Here is a 17,799-nt window from a genome sequence, read left to right as displayed (position 1 = left end):
CCTTTCTTCTTTCTTACCAAAATGCAAGAGTACATCCAGCCTGACGTCTCCAAACTGCTTCCTCAATCTGTTGAATTCCCACCCCAGTCTTATACCAACGGTCTTCAACCTACAACAAACTAGCCAAGCAAGACATGACCTAGCAGCAGCATGCAGCCCAAAGATACTTGTAGTACAAGGGATTGTGAGCAGCTAATAAAAGCCATCTGCAATATTGTTTGGACATAATTCAATTGTGAATGTGCAATATATCTTAAGCTTAAACCTACCAAATTCGAATCTGTGCCTACATGCTCCAGTCCAAGATCAAAGACTGGTTCATTAATGTGCATCATAAAGGATTCTCCCAAAACGTCTCCATCATCATTAAGTCTCTAGGGGCTGTGGGTTCATAAAAAAGCTACTTCACAAAATCGGAGTGTTTGTGACTGCTACATTTTTCAGCCAGTAAATTAAAATGGGCTGCAGAATTCAAACTTTAAAGGGGCATGATGGGGGTATCCATTCCAAGTCAAGATTTGTTAATATATGTATCGGAAGACCATGCAAATGGCATCCAGGCTGCAAACCATTCAAAAGTTAGATTCCAAACTTGAAGCGTTAACTACTTTGCAAAAGGGAATTAGTCCCCTCCGACCCCCCTTTGGCCTCCTAATCCTTTGTGAAATTTAAAAAGTTTCCAGGGCTGGGAACAACCGCCAACTCTCACAGAATAAAAAAAAATAAAAAAAAAAAATAGGACGTATTTATTTTAAAATGCAGCCCCATTTTCTTAAAAGAAAATTGGGCTGCTGTAAATAGATCTCTATATATATTTTACACTTAAAAACAATCATAGACTTGGTGGTCTCCTGAACCTTGCAGGCCATTTCCCCTTGTGATTGGGAACAATCATAGTGAGTTACAAATTGCAACCTACCTATTGAATATTCATTAGGGAGGATGTTCTACGACTAAAATTCCATATTCGAGAATGCCTTTTGCTGATTCTTATTACATTGGATTCCAGGTTACTACATTGATCACTTTTTAAATAGAATGTCAAGAATAAGCCAATAAGAGCCTGGTGTCAGTTGAACCTTACTTTACCCACAAATTCAGGTTCACGTCGCAAACACTCATCTTTTTACACTGAAAGGCACTACTGCCTGCTCACAAGACTCCTGAAATCTACCCTCATCCGACTAGTTCAGCCTCCCAATTACTAGACAATGCAAATAAAACAACATGACCTCCTATAATTCATAGGTAACGACTTCCAACAAGCATCATGTTAAAGTCAATCTGGATCGAAACTATCCACACAAATAAACTAGACTTCCTTGCTGAAAACCTCTACCTCTCCTGACACCCATGTCAAACAGAGCACCAACAGAGATTTAGGATCCACTTGGAAAGGAAACTGAAGACAGAACTTCTACAACTAAATCTTTGAAAGTAACATCCCTTTCCTCAGGGACCGACTCCCCCGGCTCACTTATGACATTCAGTAAAGAATATAAAATCTCTAGGTCTCTATAACTGCGCCTCCCCACAAACCATTGCTCAATTCTAGGTTAACTTCACTACTGTAATCCTTAAATGCGGTTTTGTGTCTGGCAGACTATTGCGTTAGCAACCTGTACTTTCTCTTTTACGTAAAAGCACCCATTTAACCTTAGTAGCAATGAAATCCAATCAAAGTAATAAAATGATGGCTTTAGGGAATTCCACTGCTTTCTACAGAAGAAGGGCATCTTGCAATGTTATCAGTTGTGATATAATGGTGGAAAGGGTGAAAGTCTAGTATTGACCTTAATACCCCATTGTTTGTTATGCGAGGGAAGTCATTAAGAGACAAACTCTTGCTCCCTCCTTTCCGTAAACTCTTCAAAAACAAGAGGCAAAAGTTTTGTTTGACATGTAAATGTTTGTTTTTATAACTGGACAGTTTTCTTGCAAGCTCCGACTATCTGACGGCCTGCAGAACCCACTTGTCTGAAGGCATGCCATCATAACCAGCACCCCCCATTTATCATGCAGACAAGCTCTCCCTTGCTGGTGATTCTTGGTACTTCTGTAGATTAAGGAGGATTTAGGAAGGGGGGGGGGGGGGAGGGGGGGGGGGAGACTACACGTCTTTTCTATCCCCGACATGGATCAACATCCATCCCCGTATCAATCAGGATCCACCCCCTCCCCACTGCTGCAATTTAGTAAAGATTGGAAGACTCAACTCCCTAAAGAACACTTCATCACACGGAACTAAATGACCACAACCCAGTTTCCTCTCCTATTACTCATTTACTTTATGCTCGTTTTGGCCATGTTGTGCTATGGAAATATCATATACATACATATACCTGCTGACAATGGAGTAACTTATATTCACTCCTACCCTCCTTTCCAACTGGAGTGGCATGTATAGGAATTTGCTTCCTGAAGCTCAGAAGTAAATGAACCCTGCTCCCCCAGAAGCTGGCACGGTTGATGAATAGTAGACAGGTTAGTATCCTGCCTGCTGGGGTAGAACGACTGAATACTAGGTCTTCTGCCTGCATGGACATGGCTGTTCTTTTGTGATTTTGATGTTTTCTAATGTGCTGACAGTGCTCAACAAAATGCCAGTTTTAACTGAAGGAAAAAACATTGCAGTTTGGCATCTAAAATAGGAGGTATGGTAGACTTTAAAATGACAACATAAGGAGCACCTTAAGTTGAGAAAAAAAACATTAATTTGTAATGGGCCTGCACAACAAAACCCTAATCGATTAAGTGTCAGACATAAAATAACCACTGGACATGTGGTTTATAATGGCTTACTTTTTACAATTGGCCTTCGGGGGTCACTCATTGGAGGAGATACAGAGCTCACTGCGGTGCTGGAGTAGGCACTACTGGTGCTGGGACCATCATAAGACCTTGGCTCTTCTGTATAGCTTTCTTCAGGGGCAGCAATGGTGCTACGCACGGGGGAGAATGGTGCTGGTTTTATCCTATGATGGAGAAAGTATGGTTAAAAATAGACTATACATTGCAGGCGTTAAATATATGAGGTGCTTCAGAAAGAGGGCAGGGCGTGTTCGAGGCGGACAAGAAGGGGGCCCAAGTCATGCACCATAACCCAAGGTTCCAGATACAAAAGGAAAGGATTGCGAAAGAATGCAGCATCTCACCTGATCTTATCCTTGACAACAGCCCCGCCTGTTCCAAACTTTTCTTGTCTTCTCCGCACATCGCGCGGGGGCTTTGCTTCCACATTGACAAATGCCATTTTGGCCTGGCGTCCTGTGCGAACAAATAATAACATTTATGAACCTGTGACATCTCCTAACATTCTACATATGGCTGATTACACTCCACAACTCTGCCAAAACATGAGGTGCAATGTCACCTTAATACAATGGCAACATCTTTGGAGCTGCATATTGTCTTGATTGCTTATCAAGCTCAAGTGAAGTGAATATGGAGGGGGAAAGGACGTGGGGGCTGGGACGGTCATCCCTATGCAAGGCGCCATGCCATCCGATCTCACTGTCAACTTACTGTTGGAATCATGCCAGGCTTCCCAAAGAAGGAGTTTCGCAAGGGACCTACCAAAAGAGAAGGTATGTAGCAAGGTCCCAAAGAGGAAGTCATGCCACAGTCTCTCTGAGAAGACATTGTGCCAGACTCTTCACCACAAGAGAGCTGTGTTATCCTCACCACCCCCAAAGACAGACCTGTCCATGCTTTCCAAAGTGGGAGAGGGGACAACGGCCTAAAGCTGAAGCAGGGCCATAGACTCAAAAGAGAAATGTAATCACACCATACAAGGCACGCTTCTTGTAACTGGTGGTGGAAAAAGAAACTGCCTCTGAAGGATTATGTTACTTACCCTTTAAGCATATTTTTGTGGCATATAGTGCTGTAGATACACATGCTCTGCAAACCCCTGCCGTCTAGTGTTGGGTCCAGAGTTGTGCAAGTTGTTTTTCAAGTCATGAGATTGCGTGACTCCTCTCAGTAATATTGCGCATGGGCATTGACTCCATTGTTAGATTGTTTTCCAGCAGGCAGCTGAGGAAGGAGTGAGAGGTGTGTGTAAGAAAAAAGATGTCCATGCTAAATGTGAATATATAGTGTAACTGCACCTGCCACAGCTATTCGGTGAGGCGGGAGGGCACATGTGAATCTTCACCACTACATGCTACGAACAGATGCTTACAGGGTAAGTAACATCATCCGTTCAATGGTATGTGTGGCAGTAGATACACATGCTCTGTAAAGACTGTAAAGCAGTTCCCTCTAAGAAGCAGTGGCTATCCTGTGGGAGTTGCAGTAGACTGGAAAAGAGTATGTAACACTGCCTGACCTGCAAAGGCTTGCTGGCGTGCTAAAACATCCACACAGTAGTGTTGGTGTAAGTGTGTGGGAGTTGACCATGTAGCTGCCTTACAAATGTCAGCTATGGCAATGTTTCCAAGAAAGGTCATAATAGCTCTCTTTTTACGAGTGGAGTGTGCTCTAGAGAAACAGGTAAAGGTCTTTTGGCCTTAACTGTAACAAGTATGAATACATTTAACTATCTATCTGGCTATGCCTACTTTGGATATTGGGTTGACTTTTTGAGGTGGAGAAAAGGGTATAGAGTTGCTTAGTTTTTCTGAAAATCTTTGTTCCAATTATGTAGAACATGAGCACTCGACATCTAAAATATGAAGAGCTCTTTCCGCAACATGGTCTGGTTGCGGGGAAAAAAAAAAAAACAACTGGGAGAGCAACAGAATGAGTGAGGTGAAAATGTGAAATTACTTTGGAGTAGGAATTTAGGACTGGTAAGAAGAACCACTTTGTCTCTATGTATTTGGAAGAAAAGCTCTTTTAAGGTTAAAGCTTGGAGCTCACAAACGCCTGAGTAAGGTAATGGTGACTAAGAATGCTACCTTCCATGTTAGAAATTGAAGCAGGTATTAGTGTAGAGGCTCAAATGGGGGAGGCCATATGTCTAATCAGAATAATGTTAAGGTCCCAGGAGAGTGCGTGGGGAACCTACGGGGAATGACTGAGTCCTTCCATTAAAGCTTTGATTACTGGTATTTTGAACAGTAACAGGTGCTGTCTGTTTTGGGAGGTAAACAGCTATTGCAGCAATTTATGTCAAATTTGCTTTTAGAAAATGAAGCAGGTAACAGATGATGCCCTGCACCATGGCTTTGACAGGGCCGATTTGTTTTGTTTGACAATAGGAAACAAAATATTTCCCATTTTGCGGAGTAACATGCTCTAATGGTAGGTTTAGAGGCTTCCTTGAGAATGTCCATACACTCTTGTGGTAATTCAAGGTGGTCAAACTGTGACTTCAGGAGTTACATTGCAAGGTTGAGTGATCTGGGGTCCGGATGTCTGAGTTGTTCTTGATTATGGGTGAGAAGGTCAGCCCTGTTGGGGGATCTTCTCGTGTGGGACTACAGAAAGAAGTGTGGTGAACCAGGACTGGCGTGCCCATGTGGGAGCCACAAGGATCATGGTGAGAGATGTTTGCCTGGGCTTCTGAACCAGAATGGAATGAAAGGGAGAGAGGTCAGGCCTTACTCACCCACTCGCTATAGCGAGTCATATTTTATCAGGGCAAGCTATTTTTAGGACCTACTCGCTCCGTCTGGTGAATCGACAAAGAACAGGTCTTCTGTTCAGTCAGAAAGCAAATGAGCAATACAAATACCTTTAATCTTGTTCTTTTGATCTGTGTTCAGAAACAGAGGTCAAAAGTCAGTTTGTCTTTTTACCATCTGACTGCAGAGTTCCAGGATTTTGGATTCTGAACGGTCTGACCTGCTGTAAAAAGTGTGAAATGGAAGGCTGTGGGTTTCAGGTTTTTCATAACACACAACATTAAAATAACTAAGTCAACTGTACAAAAATGTCAAAATACATGCCAGTAGTTGTGAAAGCTCATTTTTCGTACTTCTATGTGATGGAAAAAAATATTTTAATAGGATGAAAACAAATAGGAACACTTTACTTGGTGATGTGCAAATTATAATGAAAATGTCACTTACCCAGTGTACATCTGTTCGTGGCATCAGTCGCTGGAGATTCACATGTTCTGCATAGCTCGCCATCTGGTGTTGGGTCGGAGTGTTACAAGTTGTTTTTCTTCGAAGAAGTCTTTCGAGTCACGGGACCGAGTGACTCCTCCTTCTGTCTCCATTGCGCATGGGCGTCGACTCCATCTTCGATTGTTTTCCCCGCAGAGGGTGAGGTAGGAGTTGTGTTGTAGTAATAGTGCCCATGCAATGGAGTGACTAAGTATGTACCTATTTAAGGTTAAAATAATATATATACAAATGTACAAAGTTGAAGCTAACTTCCGAACTGCTACAGGCTCCCGGGGAGGTGCGTGGGCACATGTGAATCTCCAGCGACTGATGCCACGAACAGATGTACACTGGGTAAGTGACATTTTCAGTTCGATGGCATCTGTCGCTGTAGATACACATGTTCTGCATAGACTAGTAAGCAGTTATCTCCCCAAAAGCGGTGGCTCAGCCTGTAGGACTGGAAGTGGTTTGAAATAATGTTCTTAACACGGCTTGACCTACTGTGGCTTGCTGTGCGGATAGCACGTCTACACAGTAGTGCTTGGTGAACGTGTGTGGCGTAGACCATGTGGCTGCCTTACATATTTCTTGCATTGGGATGTTTCCTAGAAAGGCCATGGTAGCACCTTTTTTTCTGGTTGAGTGTGCCCTTGGTGTAATGGGCAGTTGTCGTTTTGCTTTAAGGTAGCAGATTTGGATGCATTTAACTATCCATCTGGCTATACCTTGTTTTGATATTGGGTTTCCTGCATGAGGTTTTTGGAATGCAATAAATAGTTGTTTAGTCTTTCTGATGTTTTTCGTTCTGTCAATGTAGTACATTAATGCTCTTTTGACATCTAATGTATGTAGTGCCCTCTCAGCTACGGAATCTGGCTGTGGGAAGAACACTGGTAGTTCCACTGTTTGATTTAGGTGGAACGGTGAAATAACCTTTGGTAAAAATTTAGGATTAGTCCTTAGGACGACTATTTTTGTGTAGTTGTATAAAAGGTTCTTGTATTGTAAACGCCTGAATTTCGCTTACTCTTCTTAGAGATGTAATGGCGATGAGAAATGCAACCTTCCAGGTTAGGAACTGTATTTCGCAAGAGTGCATGGGTTCAAAAGGTGGACCCATGAGTCTTGTTAAGACAACATTTAAGTTCCATGAAGGAACAGGTGGTGTTCTTGGTGGTATAATTCTTTTAAGGCCTTCCATGAATGCTTTAATGACTGGTATCCTATATAGGGAAGTTGAATAGGTAGTCTGCAGGTATGCAGATATTGCTGCAAGGTGTATTTTAATGGAAGAGAAGGCTAGGTTAGATTTTTGTAAGTGAAGCAAGTAACCCACTACATCCTTTGGAGTTGCGTGTAAAGGTTGGATCTGATTATGATGGCAGTAGCAAACAAACCTCTTCCATTTACTTGCATAGCAGTGCCTAGTGGACGGCCTTCTGGCTTGCTTTATGACTTCCATACATTCTTGGGTAAGTTGTAAGTGTCCGAATTCTAGGATTTCAGGAGCCAGATTGCTAGATTCAGCGATGCTGGATCTGGATGTCTGATCTGTTGGTTGTGTTGTGTTAACAGATCCGGCCTGTTGGGCAATTTGATGTGGGGTACTACTGATAGGTCTAGCAGTGTTGTGTACCAGGGTTGCCTTGCCCAAGTTGGTGCTATTAATATGAGTTCGAGTTTGTTTTGACTCAATTTGTTTACCAGATAAGGAAGGAGAGGGAGAGGAGGAAAAGCGTAGGCAAATATCCCTGACCAGTTCATCAATAGGGCATTGCCTTGGGACTGCCTGTGTGGGTATCTGGATGCGAAGTTTTGGCATTTTGCGTTCTCTCTTGTTGCAAACAAGTCTATTTGAGGTGTTCCCCAGAGTCTGAAGTAAGTGTTTAGAATTTGGGGGTGAATTTCCCATTCGTGGACCTGCTGGTGATCTCGAGAGAGATTGTCTGCAAGTTGATTCTGGATCCCTGGAATAAACTGTGCTATTAGGCGAATGTGGTTATGAATTGCCCATCGCCATATCTTCTGTGCTAGAAGGCTCAACTGCGTTGAGTGTGTCCCCCCCTGTTTGTTTAGATAATACATTGTTGTCATGTTGTCTGTTTTGACAAGAATGTATTTGTGAGTTAGAATTGGTTGGAAAGCCCTTAATGCTTGAAAAACTGCTAGCATTTCTAGGTGATTTATATGCAGTTTTGTTTGATGTACGTTCCAATGTCCTTGTATGCTGTGTTGATCGAGGTGTGCTCCCCACCCTGTCATGGAAGCATCTGTTATTACGTATTGTGGCACTGGGTCTTGGAAAGGCCGCCCTTTGTTTAAATTTATACTGTTTCACCATAGAAGCGAGAGGTAAGTTTGGCGGTCTATCAACACCAGATCTAGAAGGTGACCCTGTGCTTGTGACCATTGTGATGCTAGGCACTGTTGTAAGGGCCTCATGTGCAGTCTTGCGTTCGGGACAATGGCTATGCATGAAGACATCATGCCTAGGAGTTGTAATATCATCTTTGCTTGTATTGTTTGTGTTGGATACATGCGTTGTATGATCTTGTTGAAATTTTGAATTCTTTGTGGACTTGGAGTGGCTACTCCTTTTGTTGTGTCTATTATGGCTCCCAGGTATTGTTGTACTTTGCACGGCAAAATGTTGGATTTTGCAAAGTTGACGGTGAAACCTAGTTTGTAGAGGGTTTGTATGATTTGATTTGTGTGGTGTAAGCACTTTGTTAGTGAATTGGTTTTGATTAGCCAGTCGTCTAGATACGGGAATACATGTATTTGCTGCCTTCTGATGTGTGCAGCCACTACTGCTAGACATTTTGTAAAGACTCTTGGTGCGGTTGTTAAACCAAAAGGCAATACTTTGAATTGGTAATGTATTCCTTTGAATACGAACCGTAGGTATTTTCTGTGCGATTGATGTATTGGTATATGGAAATACGCGTCTTTGAGGTCTAAGGTTGTCATGTAGTCCTGTAGTTTTAGCAATGGTAACACTTCTTGTAGCGTGACCATGTGAAAGTGGTCTGATTTGATGTAGGTGTTTAGTATTCTGAGGTCTAGGATTGGTCTCAGAGTTTTGTCCTTTTTTGGTATTAAGAAGTACAGTGAATAGTCTCCTGTGTTTGTTTGTGTGTTTGGTACTAATTCAATTGCATTCTTTTGCAATAGTGCTTGAACTTCTATTTCCAGAAGTTCGGAATGTTGTTTTGATAAATTCTGTGCTTTTGGTGGTATGTTTGGAGGGAACTGTAGGAATTCTATGCAATAACCATGTTGGATAATTGCTAAGACCCAAGTGTCTGTAGTTATTTCCTCCCATGCTTTGTAATAATGACCTATTCTTCCCCCCACTGGTGTTGTGTGGAGGGGGTGAGTGACATCTGAGTCACTGCTTGGTTGTAGGGGTTTTGGGGCTTTGAAATTTTCCTCTATTCCTAGGGAATTGCCCTCCTTTGTATTGGCCCCGAAAGCCTCCCCTGTACTGTCCCTGGTAGCTGGACGGTGTTGCCTGCGAGGTGCTGGCTTGTGTGGCCTGACCCCGAAACCCCCTCTAAAGGGTGTCTTGCGGAAGGTGCTGTAGGTTCCTCTGCTCTGCGGGGAGTAGAGTGCGCCCATGGCTTTAGCAGTGTCAGTGTCTTTTTTTAGTTTTTCGATTGCCGTGTCCACTTCTGGTCCGAACAGTTGTTTTTCGTTGAATGGCATATTGAGCACTGCCTGCTGTATCTCTGGTTTGAACCCAGACGTTCTTAGCCATGCGTGCCTTCTAATGGTCACAGATGTATTAAATGTTCTTGCAGCTGTGTCTGCTGCGTCCATAGAGCATCGTATCTGGTTATTTGATATGTTCTGTCCTTCCTCAACCACCTGCTTTGCCCTCTTTTGTAGTTCCTTGGGTAGATGCTCGATGAGGTGTTGCATCTCATCCCAATGGGCTCTGTCATAGCGCGCAAGTAGTGCTTGAGAGTTAGCGATGCGCCACTGGTTTGCAGCTTGTACTGCGACTCTTTTCCCAGCTGCATCGAACTTGCGGCTCTCTTTATCTGGGGGTGGTGCATCCCCAGATGTGTGGGAGTTGGCTCTTTTCCGAGCTGCTCCTACTACGACGGAATCTGGTGGCAGCTGTGTGGTGATGAAAACAGGGTCTGTAGGAGGTGCCTTAAATTTCTTTTCCACCCTTGGCGTTATTGCCCTACTTTTGACCGGCTCCTTGAAGATTTCCTTTGCGTGCCGAAGCATACCTGGCAGCATAGGCAGGCTTTGGTAGGAGCTGTGGGTGGAGGAGAGGGTGTTGAATAAAAAGTCATCCTCGACTTGTTCTGAGTGGAGGTTTACGTTGTGGAATTGTGCTGCTCTAGCCACCACTTGAGAGTATGCTGTGCTGTCTTCTGGTGGTGAGGGCTTTGTTGGATATGCCTCCGGACTGTTGTCCGACACTGGGGCGTCATATAAGTCCCAAGCGTCTTGATCCTGGTCACCTTGGCTCATGGTGGTGTGAGCCGGGGAATGTGACGGAGTTTGTGCTGGTGAGACGTTAATTACAGGCGGAGGAGAGGGTGGCGGAGTCACCTTTTTCACCATTTTTGTTTGTGGCGCCTGGTCTGTTTGAAACTCCAGTCTCCTTTTTCTCCTAATAGGGGGAAGGGTGCTTATTTTTCCTGTTCCCTGCTGTATGAAAATACGTTTTTGCGTATGGTCCACTTCGGTGGATTGCAGCTCTTCCTCAAACCTATGCTTTCGCATCTGAGAGGACAGTGATTGCTCCTCTGTATAAGAGCCTGGACCTGGGTCAGTTACGGGTTGTTTCGGCACCGAAACCCTGCCTGTATCTCTTTTCGGCTCCGAGGTGGCTTTTTTCTTTTTTGGAGTCGAAACCTCTCGGCGTCGATCTTCGTCGGTGCCGCTGTCTCGGCGTCGAGCCGTTTCGACACCGCTATCTCGGTGTCGTTGCTTTTCTCCAGCACTTTCTCGATCCCGAGAAGGCTGCGTGCCGGTGTCTCGACCGGAGTCGGACGATCTCGGCACTGTTTGGGCCTTTTTCGGTGCCGATGGTCGGTCACCGAATTTATGGGTGGAGCCATGGCCTGGTGGCAGTGGCGTCCCCTGGGCCTTGTCACTTTTCTTATGTGTTGTTTTCGACGTCTTACTCACGGTTCTTTGATCGTCGAATTCCTCGGAGTCCGATTCGTGGATCGAAAAGGTTTCTTCTTCCTCTTGTTCCTCGAACTCTCGGTGCGCTGTCGGCGTGGACGCCATCTGAAGTCTCCTGGCTCGACGGTCACGGAGTGTCTTTCGGGACCGGAACGCGCGACAGGCCTCGCAAGTCTCCTCACTGTGCTCAGGTGACAGGCACAGGTTACAGACCAAATGTTGGTCTGTATACGGGTATTTGTTGTGGCATTTGGGACAAAAACGGAACGGGGTCCGTTCCATCGGCGTTGTTCGACACGCGGTCGGGCCGACCAGGCCCCGACGGGGGATCGAAAACTACCCCGAAGGGCACCGGAGCGCGTCGATCTTCGATGCGGTGTTGAATCTAACTACGCCGATCCCGAACGCAACAATACCGACGAAAATCTTCCGATATTTACTAACTTTCCGTTCCGAAACTCGGAGCGACAGGAACACGTCCGAACCCAATGGCGGAAAGAAAACAATCGAAGATGGAGTCGACGCCCATGCGCAATGGAGACAGAAGGAGGAGTCACTCGGTCCCGTGACTCGAAAGACTTCTTCTAAGAAAAACAACTTGTAACACTCCGACCCAACACCAGATGGCGAGCTATGCAGAACATGTGTATCTACAGCGACAGATGCCATCGAACATATATTTTCTGAAACCCAATTTTCCCAGATTATAGTTAATACACTATATAGTTTCATCAGTAAAGCTGCAAGTTAGTGGGATGTTTCTTGAACATATATTGGAAATGTACTGTCTGTAAATGGCAGTGTCCTACCACATCATGCTTTAGTAATTTTTTTTTTAAGTGATTTTTAAAAAAAACAGAGAAACAATTCTGCCCTGATGAAATGCTATTAGTAAACTAAGTGACAAGTTGTGGATCATGTGTACCCAATTTGTGGGCTTATTATACACGTAGAAAACGTTTAGACTATTTAATCAAACAAAAGTGTTTTTGTGCAACAGAAATTTGCTTAGGATCACACAATCTGAGACACATTTACAGGTTAAGTACATTAGAGTTAGGTCAAGTAGAGTATTCAAGTTACTCGACCTGCAAGTCTAGTGACATTTTTACGATTTTACCAGGCCTGGAAGTGGAAAAGCGTAGGCAAATATCCCTGATCAACTCATCAATAATGCCCTTGGAAAGAGTGTGGGTACCTGGAGGCGAAGTTTGGGCATTTTGCATTTTTTGCAGTGGCAAAAAGCTCTAAGTGTGGGGAACACAGACTTCTGGAAGTATGACCGGAGGACATGAGGGTGGGGTTCCCATTCGTGGATTTGTTGATGCATCCAGGCCTGCAAAGTCGTTGGCTGTCCCCAAGAGGAATTCTGCCCACAGGTGAACGCTGGGGTGAAGTGCCCACATGGACTGAGACAGGTGTGATAGTTGTGAAGATCTTGTGTGTCCTGCCCCCTGTTTTTTGTAGATAATACATGGCTGTCAGTGTCTGTCCAGACTAGGACAACCTTGTGAGACAGGTGAGGAAGGAAAGCTTTCAGTGCTGGGTAGATTGCCTGAAGCTCCAGAGAGTTGGTGGAATGGCTGATATCTGGCATCCCAAAGACCGTGAATTGTCAAGTCTGGTAAATGGGCATCCAAACCCATCTGTAATGTGTCCGTGGTGAGAGTGAGGTGATGAAAAGGCTGTCCCTTTAGCAGATAGTTGGTGTTCCACAATTGTAGGGAACAGGTGAGTGCTGCAGTCTATCAACACTAGATCTTCCAAGTGACCATGTGACTGAGACAAATGGCGATCCAGACAATGTTGGAGAGGATGCCTGTGTAGTTTTGCATGGGCAGTGCAAGAGGTCATTATTCCTAGCGAGAGCATAACTGTCCTTACTGGGAGTGTTTGATTTGACTGGAACTGGAGCAGAGTGGTGTGGAAGATCTGAATTTGAATGGGATTGGAGTAGGCTAGTCCCAACTGAGTGTTTAGGAATGTTGAACCTCTAATGGCTGTAGGTGAGACTTGGCAATGCTGACAGCGAAGCCTTGGCTGTGAAGAAGCTCCATTGTCAACGGAGTGTGCTGTATGAACTGATAAGGAGAGCTTGCCTTGATAAGCCAATCGTCTAGGTAGGGTTATACATTGATGTTTAGTCTTCGCAGATGTGCCACAACCACTGCCAGGCACTTTGTGAACACTTGAGGCGCAGTAGTGACCCCTAATGGAAGTACCTTGAATTGGTAGTGTTTGCCTGCTATGACTAATCTTGGGTATCTGGTTGATGTGGGTGTACAAGTATGTGAAAGTTGATTTCCTTTAGGTCTACTGTTGAAATAAAAGTGCCTTGTTGCAGAAGGGGAATAACATCCTCTAGAGTAACCATATTGAAGAGTTCTGATAGGATGTATTTGTTGAGAGGTCTGAGATTTAAGATGGGTCTTAGAGACCCGTCCTTTTTGGGGATCAGGAAGTATAGGGAATATACTCCCGAGTCTTGCTGTAAATGAGGAACAGGCTCTATTGTCCCTTTGAGAAGAATGGCTCCTTGTTAGAGAAGCATGAGATGTTCCTGTGACAGCCTGTGAGTGTGAGGGGGGAATGTTGGACGGTGTGGTAATGAGCTCCAAACAATAGCCATGTTGGATAATGGCTAGAACCCATCGGTCTGTAGTGATGGTGTTCCAGACTGGGGGGAAAAATTAAAGTCTGCCCCGGACAGGTTTTGTGTGGTCGAGGAGAGAGCGTAGGTAGTCACTGCTTGGCAGTGGGTGTTGCTCTGCGTGCAGTGGCACGCTTTCCCCTACTGTGTTTATTTGCACCTCTATAGGAGCCTCTGAACTAAGCCATGCTGCAGGATGACTGGGGTTGTTTTGGCGGGATGTAGAGGGGTCAGTGGAGTAGGACTTGTATGTTCCTCTATAGCCTGGATGACGAAAGGGGCCTCTCTGAGCGGCAATTTGTAATGCTCCAATTGCCTTGCAATGTTTCTAATGCTGTATCTACCTGTGGTTCAAACAGGTGCTCCTTATCAAAAGGCACATTTAAAGCTGCCTGCTGGACCTCGTTTGAAACCAGAACACCGTAGTCATCTGTGCCTTCTTATCAGGATGCTGGAGTCAATACCCCTTGCTGCTGTATCTGCTGCGTCAAGGGCGTACCTTATAGTGTTGTTGGTAATAATTTGTCCTTCAGTGACAAGTTGTTGCACACTTTTACAGTGTTCCTCTGGGAGGTATTGCAACAGTTCCTCCATCTCATTCCAATGTGCTCTATCATAGCGGGCCATGAGGGCCTGTGAATTGGGAATGTGCCAATGGTTTGCAGCCTGTGCCACCATCCTCTTCCCATCAGCATCAATTTGCTTGCTCTCCTTCTCAGGAAGAGGTGAGTCCCCAGTGGCTTGACTATCTGACTGTTTGCGGGCAGTGGTAGCAACAACAGAGTCAGGTGGAAGTTGACTCCTAATAAAGAATGGATCTGAAGGAGCTGCTTTGTATTTCTTATCCACCCAGGGGGGTGATAACCCTAGCACAGACTGGCTCCTTAAAGATATCATTAGCATGGGCCATCATGCCAGAAAGCATTGGAAGGAATTGGGGTGTCCCTGCGAGAGGAAGAAAGTGTGTCAAATAAAAATTCCTGCTCTAAGTGTTCCTTATGGAACTCAACATTATGAGGTGGTATCTTCTGGAGGGGAGGGATGAGCTGGATAGAGGTCCGGATGGATGGTTAGTAGGGATGGGATCCATGTCATAAGCATCCCATGGGTCAGTGTCACCTAAGGGACCCCCTAATCCCTCAGTGTAAGATTGTGGAGACCCTTGAAGAGTCATCTAGTGGGTCATATGTAGGGGATTGAGGTGGTGAAGTGTAAGGAGGGGATGGAGGAGGAGGAGGAGGAGGAGTAGTATGATAAGCTGGGCTGGTGGATTCATCCTTTGTCTTTTTCCTGGGAGGTATTAACGTTTCCAAGGCCTCTTCAAGCATAGTGTAGGAGAGGAAGGAGTTGCAATAATAGAACTGATCCCTTCTTGAATGTAGAGTTTTCTCTGTCTTGTGTCCATTTTCACGAGGATCAGCTCAAAAGAAAAAGGAGAGGTCGAAGACAGGCCGGAGACTTTCGGCTCAGAGGCTTTTGGCACTGAAGGCTTTGACTTGTGGAGCTTCGTTGGTGCAGAGGTTAAAGAAGGAGGCTGCCGGCTCAGTGATGAGGCTTGGATCGATGGCAAAACAAGTTCTCAGTCCGATGAGCCAGAGGTTGAGGCTTTAGCCTTTGTGGCAATCTTTAATGCCGAGCCCGAAGGCAAGGCGGCCAAAGCAGTTTTTCTATACTGACCATGGCCAGGAGGCAGTGGTGGTCCGGCAACCTCTAAGAGCTGTAGTGGGGGGGGGCTTTTTTGGAGGGCTTGGGTGGTGGGGCAGGGATCACAGTACTCCGGCATCAGGCTGATGGCAAGTCCTGCATTTTGATATTGAGCTCCACATCAGAGTGGGAGCGGTCTTCAATGGAGAAGGCCCCTCCCTCCGCTGCAGTTGGCTCCTCCTGGGCATTCTCTTCCCTTAAGAGATCCGGGGTGTCGTCTGATGTTTTTTTCTGGGCCACTTCAAGTCGTCGAACCCTCTGGTCCTGAAGAGACTTTGTCAACTTGGACGACCTGCAAGTGTTGCAGTCAACCTCGGGAAGCTCGGGAATGTCAGAGGTTGCACAAATGCGGAGACACACAGAATGTAGACCAGAGACAGGTGGTAGAGCCCTGAAGGGCTGTCGGCTGACACCTTAACTGACAAAATTAGCGCAGGAATGGAGAAGCACGATTGAAACAATACAATCGAAACAGTAAGAAAAGACGAGAACTGTAGGAAGTTGGCTCTGTATGTACTATTTCAAAGTAAGGAATAGTATGCACAGAGTCCAAGGGTTCCCCTTAGAGGTGAGATAGTGGCAAAAAGAGATAATACTAATTCTCTATTTTGTGGTAGTGTGGTCGAGCAGTAGGCTTATCAAAGGAGTAGTGTTAAGCATTTGTTGTACATACACACAGGCAATAAATGAGGAACACACACTCAGAGACAATTCCAGGCCAATAGGTTTTTGTTATAGAAAAATATATTTTCTTAGTTTATTTTAAGAACCACAGGTTCAAATTCTACATGTAATATCTCATTTGAAAGGTATTGCGGGTAAGTACTTTAGGAACATTGAATAATCACAATAGCATATATACTTTTTACATAAAACACATATAGCTATTTTAAAAAAGTGGACAGTGCAATTTTCACAGTTCCTGGGGGAGGTAAGTTAATGTTAGTTTTTGCAGGTAAGTAAACCACCTACGGGGTTCAAATTGGGGTCCAAGGTAGCCCACCGTTGGGGGTTCAGAGCAACCCTAAAGTCACCACACCAGCAGCTCAGGGCCGGTCAGGTGCACAGTTCAAAGTGGTGCCCAAAATGCATAGGCTTCAAGGAGAAGGGGGTGCCCCGGTTCCAGTCTGCGTCTTCGGAGTTCAGACCAGGGGGGTTTTGTAGGGCACCGGGGGGGGGGGGGGGGGGGGGGGGGGGAGGGACACACAAGTCCACACAGAAAGTACACCCTCAGCAGCGCGGGGGCGGCCGGGTGCAGTGTGCAAACAAGCGTCGGGTTTGTAATAGGAATCAATGGGAGACCAAGGGGTCTCTTCAGCGGTGCAGGCAGGCAAGGGGGGGGGGGGGGCTCCTCGGGGTAGCCACCACCTGGGCAAGGGAGAGTGCCTCCTGGGGGTCACTCCTGCACTGGAGTTCCGATCCTTCAGGTCCTGGGGGCTGCGGGTGCAGGGTCTTTTCCAGGCGTCGGGATCTGGGAATCAGACAGTCGCGGTCAGGGGGAGCCTCGGGATTCCCTCTGCAGGCGTCGCTGTGGGGGCTCAGGGGGGACAACTTTGGTTACTCGCAGTCTTGGAGTCGCCTGGGGGTCCTCCCTGTAGCGTTGTTTCTTCACCAGTCGAGTCGGGGTCGCCGGGTGCAGTGTTGCAAGTCTCACGCTTCTGGCGGGAATTGCAGGGGTCTTTAAAGTTGCTCCTCTGGAAACAAAGTTGCAGTCTTTGTTGAACAGGGCCGCTGTTCTCGGGAGTTTCTTGGTCCTTTTAGAGCAGGGCAGTCCTCTGAGGATTCAGAGGTCGCTGGTCCTGGGGAAAGCGTTGCTGGAGCAGTTTTCTTCCGAAGGGGGGGGAGACAGGCCGGTAGGGCTGGGGCCAAAGCAGTTGATGTCTCCGTCTTCTCTGCAGGGTTTTTCAGCTCAGCAGTCCTCTTCTTCTTCTTTAGGTTGCAGGAATCTGAGTTCCTAGGTTCAGGGGAGCCCTTAAATACTCAATTTAAGGGCGTGTTTAGGTCTGGGGGGTTAGTAGCCAATGGCTACTAGCCCTGATGGTGGGTACACCCTCTTTGTGCCTCCTCCCAAGGGGAAGGGGGTCACATTCCTATCCCTATTGGGGGAATCCTCCATCTGCAAGATGGAGGATTTCTAAAAGTTAGAGTCACCTCAGCTCAGGACACCTTAGGGGCTGTCCGGACTGGCCAGTGACTCCTCCTTGTTATTCTCATTATTTCCTCCGGCCT

General features: G+C 45.8%; 1 protein-coding gene across 1 annotated transcript in view; it reads right to left on the bottom strand.

Annotated features, from left to right (window-relative positions):
• The window catches only part of ELOA (elongin A), a 121,970-nt gene that overhangs the window by 13,602 nt on the left and 90,569 nt on the right, over positions 1-17,799 (bottom strand). The window contains exons 9-10 of the mRNA XM_069223451.1: positions 3,156-3,267; positions 2,803-2,975 (exon numbers count right to left, since the gene is read on the bottom strand). Coding sequence (XP_069079552.1) covers positions 2,803-2,975; positions 3,156-3,267 — 285 coding nt within the window. The remainder of the gene's footprint in view (positions 1-2,802; positions 2,976-3,155; positions 3,268-17,799) is intronic.

This window comes from Pleurodeles waltl, chromosome 3_1, assembly GCF_031143425.1.
Source record: "Pleurodeles waltl isolate 20211129_DDA chromosome 3_1, aPleWal1.hap1.20221129, whole genome shotgun sequence".
In the NCBI taxonomy this organism is placed as follows: Eukaryota; Metazoa; Chordata; class Amphibia; order Caudata; family Salamandridae; genus Pleurodeles; species Pleurodeles waltl.
This window is presented reverse-complemented; position numbering and strand designations above follow the sequence as displayed.